This window comes from Pongo pygmaeus, chromosome 23 (assembly GCF_028885625.2).
Source record: "Pongo pygmaeus isolate AG05252 chromosome 23, NHGRI_mPonPyg2-v2.0_pri, whole genome shotgun sequence".
Taxonomy (NCBI): domain Eukaryota; kingdom Metazoa; phylum Chordata; class Mammalia; order Primates; family Hominidae; genus Pongo; species Pongo pygmaeus.
Window position 1 is genome coordinate 38644401 of NC_085931.1, and position 8410 is coordinate 38652810.

At 60.9% G+C, this 8410-nt stretch overlaps 1 protein-coding gene across 1 annotated transcript in view; it reads right to left on the reverse strand.

Moving 5' to 3' along the window:
* MN1 (MN1 proto-oncogene, transcriptional regulator) overlaps positions 1-8176 on the reverse strand; it is a 53513-nt gene extending 45337 nt beyond the window's left edge. The window contains exon 1 of the mRNA XM_054470194.2: positions 3202-8176. Within this exon, the coding sequence (XP_054326169.1) occupies positions 3202-6997 (3796 nt within the window). The 5' untranslated portion in view covers positions 6998-8176. The remainder of the gene's footprint in view (positions 1-3201) is intronic.
* Positions 8177-8410: the final 234 nt, after the last annotated feature.

Here is an 8410-nt window from a genome sequence, read left to right on the forward strand (position 1 = left end):
ACAAATAGAGCCTCATGCTCACAGGTGAAGTTGCATTATATAAAAGTTGTTGGGTGGGTTGATTAAGAAGTCAAGAGAAGCATGATTTGGAGAGACTAGCTAGATTTCCTGGTTTAAAAAAATCATCATCCCATGTGATGTTGGCCTAGACTTTGCGAGAACGACAACTTGCCAGTCAAGTTCCCTCCCCTCCAAAGGACATCTCAAGCCCATAAGACAATCTGGGCACGTCCCAGTGGCTGCACGCCTTGTGCAGTTCTGAAGACTTATTCGTTCCCTCCAATCCGAGCACGGATCATTTTGTTAAATACCGACTAGTATTTTGTCATTGGAGCGAAGAATTTCAGAAACGGTGTTAATATTTAATCACATTAGTACTGGCATGTTTTACGGCGTGACAAAATAAAATATCATTACAAAACTGGGCTTTGCCCGCAAGGGGGGTAGAAAAAAAATGCTGGGGCTGGTACCTAGAGAAGGTCTATTCAAAGCCATTGGACACCACTGCTCAAAGCTAATGGGACCATGAGCATGTTTTTAAAGGAAAAGCAGAACATTTTGCTATGATTTTTTTTTCTGTCTCTGTTTCAAAGTGGCACACTTCACTCTGATTTTCAGTCAGGGGACTCAGGGGCCTGTAGAAAGCTCTGTGTACCTATTTATACAATGTGTGCAGATGGAACTACAGGGTGTTATCATAATGAAAAGTTTAATCATCCTTATTTACTACCAGTAAAGGAGCAGGGATTCAGATGCAGATACCTTATAAAGCCTTAACTAGCAACCCCAAGACTACAGAAGCTTCGACTGACCTCAATTCGCTGCTTTATCGAGGAAACTGTCCTTCCCACACCACAGAGTAGAAAACAAAGGAGGTCAAGTGGGTGTCCCTGCTGGTGCTTATAAGACAGCCAGCCTTGCTGGTCCCTGATGGAAGTCCCTGTCGCCCCGTGTGCAGGGGAGGGCTTCCTTTAGCTTACAGGAGAAATCAACCCTAAAGTGACTAGCATCTGTTTCTAAAAAATATTTTCATTCATCTGACTGTGATGATGACACAAACAAAACATTTCTTTGGTGACATTTCTTCATTCGCAGCCTGCATCTTCATCTCTAAAGGAGGGACTGGAAAGGGGATGGGGAGAGACATCTTCTAAAAATCTCATTAAAATGACCCTATATCTGTCCACCTAGTCTATGAAGGCCCTTTAAAAGACTTGAAGATGAAGTGCTACTGTTTTTCTTTAAATGGATTCTTTAAATCAGGGTTGTTTTTTTTTTTAACTTTTCTCACCTCATTTTGGCCAATATGTTCTTAATTACTAGGAGTGGGAGGGGAGGATGAGAAGGGGAAGGGGGAGGGGCGGCCAGGCCAGGCCAGGTAGAAGCGACAGGGGCTGAGATTTGTGCTAACCAGCTATCGATCAGGCCAGATCGAGATGTTGTGTACAAGAAAATAAAGGGGTGGGGGGAGCAAGCAGGAGGCTGTGTCCAACTCGATTTTAAAAAGGGGGGGGAGAAAAAGGGAGAAGAAGCTGAGGGTCCCAAACTAACCAATTTATGGCCTTGCCTGGGAGAAGCCTGGAGAATGCTGATGCTGGCCGCGGCGTCTGCTGTGCATGCTAAACACCCGGCTTCAAATGAGAGAGTGCGTCCCGGGCGTCCTGGGCTGGGCAGTAACCGCGGAACAAAGAGAAAAAGCAGAGAGGCCGCATTCATGAATTAGAAAACCTAAGCGGGAAAGCTACCGGGATGAGCGCCTTGAAAGCCCCAAGTTCTGAACCACCCAACTCCCAGCCCACTCCCACTTCCTCTCCTCTTGCCTCCCCCAGCCCCCATGCCATTCTCCTAAAACCTACCCTCACCTTAAATCCAGGGTCAAGACATGGCAGGATGTGGGGAGGATGAGGGAAACGAAGGCAGAGGAGGAAAGAACTGCAAAAGAGGGCAAGAACTGCATTGGGGGGGACACATTTTTAAAAACAAGGTTAAAATGCCAGCCACTGGTTCCATGGTGATAGTCTGTCTAGGGAAACCAAGGGAATTCAACTATAGTTTAAAAGAAAGACATAGAAAAAAATGATGTTACCTGATTTTAAGAAGCCATTAGATATATATAGATACATATATAGACACACATACCTATATATACACCTATATATATATACACACACACACACACACTTTATATACAGACATTTTAAAGCTCCATTCAGATAAAATAAATATCTACGGCAACCCAGTCATCCTTAGGTTAAAAAGAACTGTTATTACTTTAACTGGAATGGCAGCCCATTTACTAACCCCACCCCTCCCACCTTAAAGGCCTCCAGGCCTGGTGGGGAGGGGGTGCTTAGAATGCAAACGAAAGCTGGGACAGGACATCTGTCACCAAAGCCAAGTGAGATATTGACAAACACAGATCCTTTGTGTCTTAAGAGTATATATCCATATCCCCATACACAAATGATGTCCAAGCTGACCCCACCCCGGCACTCCCCCTCCCCAACCCCACCAAATGTCAAAGGGATGCACCCTGAAAAGGTTCCCTGCCTCCTGCAACCCCCACAGGTCTCCCGTTTTTCAGTGAAACTCTGATAGTTAAGAAGAGACAAAATAGCTATTCATTAGGAACAAATGTCAAATTAGGCGTTGCCTCTGAGTGATGCTGCCGACACTAGGGCTGGTAACTTTTTTTTTCTAAAGATGCTGGCACCTAAAAGAACTAGAGCTAGAGGCTGACTAACTAGGAAAAGGTGGGAGGCGTTAACATAACTTCCCAGGTGTCCTGCCAGGGAAGGCGGCACAGAGCTGCTAAAAAGTGGAACCAGCCTCAATGTTGAGGGTGGGGAGGGGTCTTAGTGTGAAAGGGAAGGGGCAATTCAGCTAAAACTGGGGGTGTGGGGGAGGCTGGGCGGGGTACTCTACAAGATTCCCGAAGGGCTGCCATCTAAGTTTTTGCCACCCTGTGGCACTAGAATCTACCTGGCAGCATGTGGGGGGCTTGGGGGCAGTGTGGGGGGTGGGGGGTCTGTCCTCACGGCCCTTGGTGTAAGCAAAGGTGGGATAACCAGCTCCTAGTTGGGGATTACCAGGGTCTGTGGCCTCCAAACCTCAAAGGACCCCAAGGGGCGAAGGCTAAGTCCTGCCCTGGGGATGGGGCGGGTCATCCGGGAAGTGAGAGGAAAAGGGGTGCGCATATACCTTCTTTGCTGTTGGGGTTCTGGGGTTTGGCCTTCTCCCAGGGCGCCAATGTCTTGTCGTCGTCCGCGCTGTCCACCAGGGCCTTGTCAGCGGGCATGTACCAGGCAGCGCTGTGCTCTGCCATCAGCGAGTCCAGGTCAATGGTGCTCATGGCGCTCTTGACCGCCTCGGAGCAGCAGCTGCCCAGCTCGCTGTCGCCATTCTGCGCCCCTGAGGCCCCGACGGCGCACTCACCCTTCTTGCCACTCTTCAGCCCCAGAGGCTGGTCCTCGGAGATGCTGAACTGCTGCCTCTGTAGCTGGATCTGCGCCTGAAGGATCTCCAGGGGGTGGATCTCGTCGGGTGGCGGGGCGCCGCTGCTGCTCGTCGGGGTGCGGACCTGCTCCAGGCCCGGCGTGCCCGGATGGCCCGGGCCCCCACCGCCGCCGTAGCTGTCAGGGGTCGAGGTAGAGTTAGACATGATGCCCAGGCCGAGGGCGGGTGGGGGCGCCTTCGGTCCGTGTTCCCCGGCGCCTACCCCACGGGGAGGGAGTTTGGGCGAGCCGGTCACCAGGGGACTCCTGCTCGCTTTAACTAGTGCCTGGGGGTTGTCAGAGCTGGACGACACCTCGTCCTCATTGGCGTAGCTCGTGCTCACCTCGTCCGAGGCGAACTCACCCACGTTTGGCGAACTACTGTCCGACTTGGCCCCGCCGTCCAGGGACCCAATGAGGTCCGGCTGATCCCCCAGGAGCAACTCAGCCCCCTTCCCCCAGGATGGCGACGTGAGCGCCTTTTCGTGGGGCGTCGGTGCCCCGCGCGTCTCGCCTGCGGAGCTTCCCCCGACGGCTGCGCCTGACGCTTGCTGCTGCCCTGGGCTCACCCCAGGTGCGCCCCCGCTGTCCGGAGCCGCCGAGTACTTGTCAAAGAAGGTGCCAGGGCTCACGTGACCACTGTCCCTTTTTCTGCGACCCCTTCCCCGGCCGCCGCCCCCGGGGACCGGCTTGCCGTCATTCCCCGACGTGGATTCCAGGGTGTAGTTGGGGGAGAGGCTGGTGCCGTCCCCCTGGGCTGGCTGGTTGGGCGGCCCCGAGGCTTTGGAGCCGCTGCTACTGGTCCCGGACGGGCCTCCGGGTCCTGGGGCCCCAGGAGCAGTCCCTCCTGGGAAGTAATCCGAGCCCGGGTTGCCGGCCACTGCCGCGCCGTCGGTCTCGTTCTGGCTCAGTTTCCTCTTGCCCTCGGGCGGGTTCTTCTTGTTGAAGGTCACGTTGAGGTTGGGGGCCCCGAGGCTGGCGATCATGTTCTGGCAAGCGGTGGAGAGCGCAGCCAGGCAGCTCTGGCCGAACAGGTTGTCCTTGGAGCTGGGCTTGTTGAAGGAGCCCAGCGAGAGCGCGCCCAGTTTACTGGCCGAGGTGCGCTGGCTGGGCTGGAAATCAGGCTGCGGCGGGTAGGCACCCCCGCCACCGCCGCCACCGGAGCTGCCACCGCCCCCTCCCGCGCTGGGGGGCGAGTTCACGCCTGGACCGCTGTGCGGCGTGGCCTGCCGGCTCGCTGCACCAAACGGAAAGCCCGGCTGGCCCCCGAGCGCAGACGTAGCGAAGTCGGGCGGCGGGGGCCGGCGCTCCGAAGCAGCGCTGGGGAGCCCCACGCCCGCCCCGGGCGACTGCAGCTGACCCAGGCCTCCCAGACTGCCCCCGAACTGCAGGCCCGGTGAGGGCAGCGCAGGCACGTGGCCCTCTCCGGGCATCCTCATCGGCTCCTGCAGAGGGCCCCGGAACAGCACCCCCGAGCCACCGGGCGGAGGAGGGGGCGCCAGGCTGGGGTCGTGCGGGCCACAGTCAGCGGGCAGGCCCGAGCCGCCCATCCTACGGGGCAGCAGGTCTCCGGGCGGCGGATGCGGACCTGAGAACCACGCGCTCTCTTGCGCCAAATGCGGCGCCTGCTGCTCGAAGGTGCCCAGACGCCCGGCGCCCGTGCTGCCGCCTTCGCGCTCAAAGTTCGGCTGGGCCAAGCCGCCCACCGGGCCGCCATGCACCAGGCCGCCCTGGCCCACGTCCCCGGGGTGGCCTAGCTGAGCCAGGTTGGGCTGGCGCAGCCGCTGCTGCTGATTCCGCGACGCCATCTGCTTAATCATGAGGGCCGCGTTTTGGCGCTGCTGCTGCTGCTGCTGCTGTTGCTGTTGCTGTTGCTGCTGCTGCTGCTGCTGTTGCTGCTGTTGCTGCTGCTGCTGCTGCTGCTGCTGCAGGGACTGGTGGTCCGGGGCCGGATGCTGCAGGGGCGGCCCCGAAGGGAAGCTGTCGGGCACAGGCGGTGTGAACTCGCCGGGTAGGCCTGGGTAGGAGGAGGGGGAGAGGTGGTTATCCAGAGCGCCGTTGTGCATGCTGCCGTTCCACGAAGCGCAGCGGTCCACTCCTGCGCTGCCCGGAAAGTCGAAGCGCGGCCTCTTGGCCACGTTCATGTAGGGGGGCGCGTCGAAATGCTGCAGCCGCTGGTTGGGCGCCTGCTGCGGAGGAGGATGCTGAATGCTGAAAACAGGCTCGGAATAAGGGTGCATGCTCCGGTTCTCCAGCCGGTGGATGGGATACTCGAATTGCGCGTGCTGGCTGGGCAGCATGGGGCCTCCGTCCTGCAGGCCGCCGCTGGGCGTGCCAGCCTCGCCCTGCTGGGGCCGAGGGAGCGCAGGCGGGCACGAATTTTGTCGGACTAGAAGCCCGGGTGGCGGCGGCGGCTGCTGCTGTGGCGGCTGCTGCGGGGGCTGCTGCTGAGGGGGTGGCGGGGCCTGCTGGGGAGGCTGCATTAACGGATGCCTGGAGCCCACTGAGGGCTCCAGACCCACAGGCATCTTTCTGGCCCCACCGAACCTCTCAAAGAACACACCATGCTGCTGCTGCTGCTGCTGGGGCTGCTGCTGCGGCTGCTGCTGCTGTGGCTGCTGCTGCGGTGGCTGGGCGTGCATTTTGGACAAGCCCACCATGCCCGCAGCTCTGGGCATGGCCGAGGCGCCCGGGAAAGCGCCCCCGGGAACCTGCCGACCCGCTGCATAATGAGGCAGCTGCCCTTCGGAGTCAGAGGGCGAAAACATGTCAAAATGTCCCGAGGGCGCCTCGCCCGGGTAATTGTATTCCAGCGAGTCGACGGCTCCTTGGTTCGTCACCCTCCGGGGCTCCAGACTGTGGGAATCGGAGCCGCTGGAGGACGGCAGGCCGTGGAAGGAGGCGGCTCGGTTAGGGCTCTGGTCCAGCGGCAGGCATGGGGCCGGCACGGCGTGGCCGGAGGCACCCGAACTGTGGAAGTCCGGGAGGTTCCCCGGTCGCTGCGGGCCGAAGCTCTCAGGCCCCTGGCTCTCCGCCATGTGCTCATAGCCCTCGGCGAAGGGCGGCTGGCTGCCCAGGCCTCCGGCTGCGCCGCCGTAGCCGAGCAGGCGACCCCCGTGCAGGCACGAGGCCCCGGGGTCCGGGCCACCGAAGTTGCCCCCAAAGTGGGGGTGATGCTGGTGGGGATGGTGACTTCCCGGGTGGCCGTGGTGAGGCTGCTGGCCGCCAAAGAAGCCGTGCACAGGCTGCGCTTGCAGCCCCCCTGCGTGCAACTCCGAGTGGCCGCGCGCGTGGAAGCCGTAGGGCTCCATGTTCATGCCCAAGATCGGGGGCTCGCCCAGCGCGCTCATGGCAGGATCCACAGGGCCAGGGGGCCCCCCAGTGTGGAAAGCCGGGGCCTTAAAGTGGGTGTTCATGCTCAGTCCGGTCTCGTTAAAGTTCCTCTCGCCCTGGCCAGCGTTCCTGCTGTTGATCTGGGGCTCGAATTGGTCCAGCCCAAACATACTTGGCGGGGGGCAGAGGGGGATCAATAGGGCATGACAGCCTGCTCTCCGCGGCGCGCCTCCGGCCAGCTACTCGTTCCAGCCCAGGATTGGGCGCTCCGGGACGCTCAGCACCGCGGGGGCTCAGCGCGCACCTCCACCCCGCCTGATGTGAGGGACGGGGGGCGGGGTATCAGCTCCTCTCCCGAAGCTCCGATTCTGCCCGGGGAGGGCCTCTCACATCTTGCGAGGCCGCGGGGCCTCTAGGAGCCGTGTTGGGGGGCCCATGCCCCGGGCGGTTGTCACAGCCGCGGGTGGGTCTGCGGGGAGGGGACGAAGCCGTGGATGAACGGAGACAAAAAGTTAAGTGGGGGAAATGGGGAGGGAAGGGGGTTGGGAGAGCAGAGCGATCACCTTCTCAAGTCCGATTGGGTCTGTTGGGGAGCCCCCCAGGACGCCGCCCGCAGCCTCCCGGAGTCCGTGGCAGAGCTGCTAAGGGCAGGGGAGGGAGACCCTTCAAAGCCGCGGCTAGCGCCGGGCACCGACAGAGCGGTCCCTCCCCCCGCCCCCCGGAGTCCCCGCGCCCCGCAGCCCGAGCCTCCACCGAGCACGATCCGCTCGCACAATCCCCGTAGGCTCCGGGCGAGCGGCTGCTGCTTCTTCAGCGGGTCGGAGGACTGGAGGCTCCGCTCAGCATCGCCGGTGCCGGCCCCCGAGCCGAGGACGCAGAGGGGCTGGGAGGCGGCAGGCGCCGGGGGCTGGAGCCGAGGGTCGGGGGAAAGGCGCGGCTCCTCTGCTCGGCAGCGGGTGCGCTGCGCCCGGCGCGCAGCTTCGCGGCCACGTCCGCCGCCTGCCGCTTCTCTCCTCCGCCGTTGGGTGTCTGAGTTCGCTGGAGTCTCCGCGCACCGTTGCAGGCGCGGGAGGGCAGCGAGACGAGGGGTTGGGTCGCTCCAAGGCTCCGGTTCCCTGCCTCCGCGCTGAGGTGCTTCGCGAGTCCCTCTCGGACCTAAGGGAGGGGGGCGTACGCGGGTCGGGGGGCCACGCCGGCCGAGCAAGCTAAGGCGTTCCCGCTGCGCTCTCAGAGCCTGGAATGGGGGGAGGGGGGCGCGGGGGCAGCTCTGGGGGGTCTGCGCACCCCTCTCCCGACTAGCGGGGGGGCTCTGCGTGGGGCGTTCCGAGGGTCTCGGCTCCCCTCTCTGTGTCTGCCTCTCGCCCAGCGCCGGGAGAAGCAGCAACAAGTTTTGCATTTCAGCAATCAATTTCAGCCATTACATTTGCACCAATCAGCGCCGCCCAAGCTCCGGGCCCGGGGCGGGGCTCGCTCTTAAGGTGGTCCGGGGTCCTGGCTGCCGAGGCCCCCGCCACGAACCCGCACTACCCCAGCTCTAGGGTCCCCCGCGCCCGCCTCTCCTCGGGGTCCGGCGTCAGTGCGCT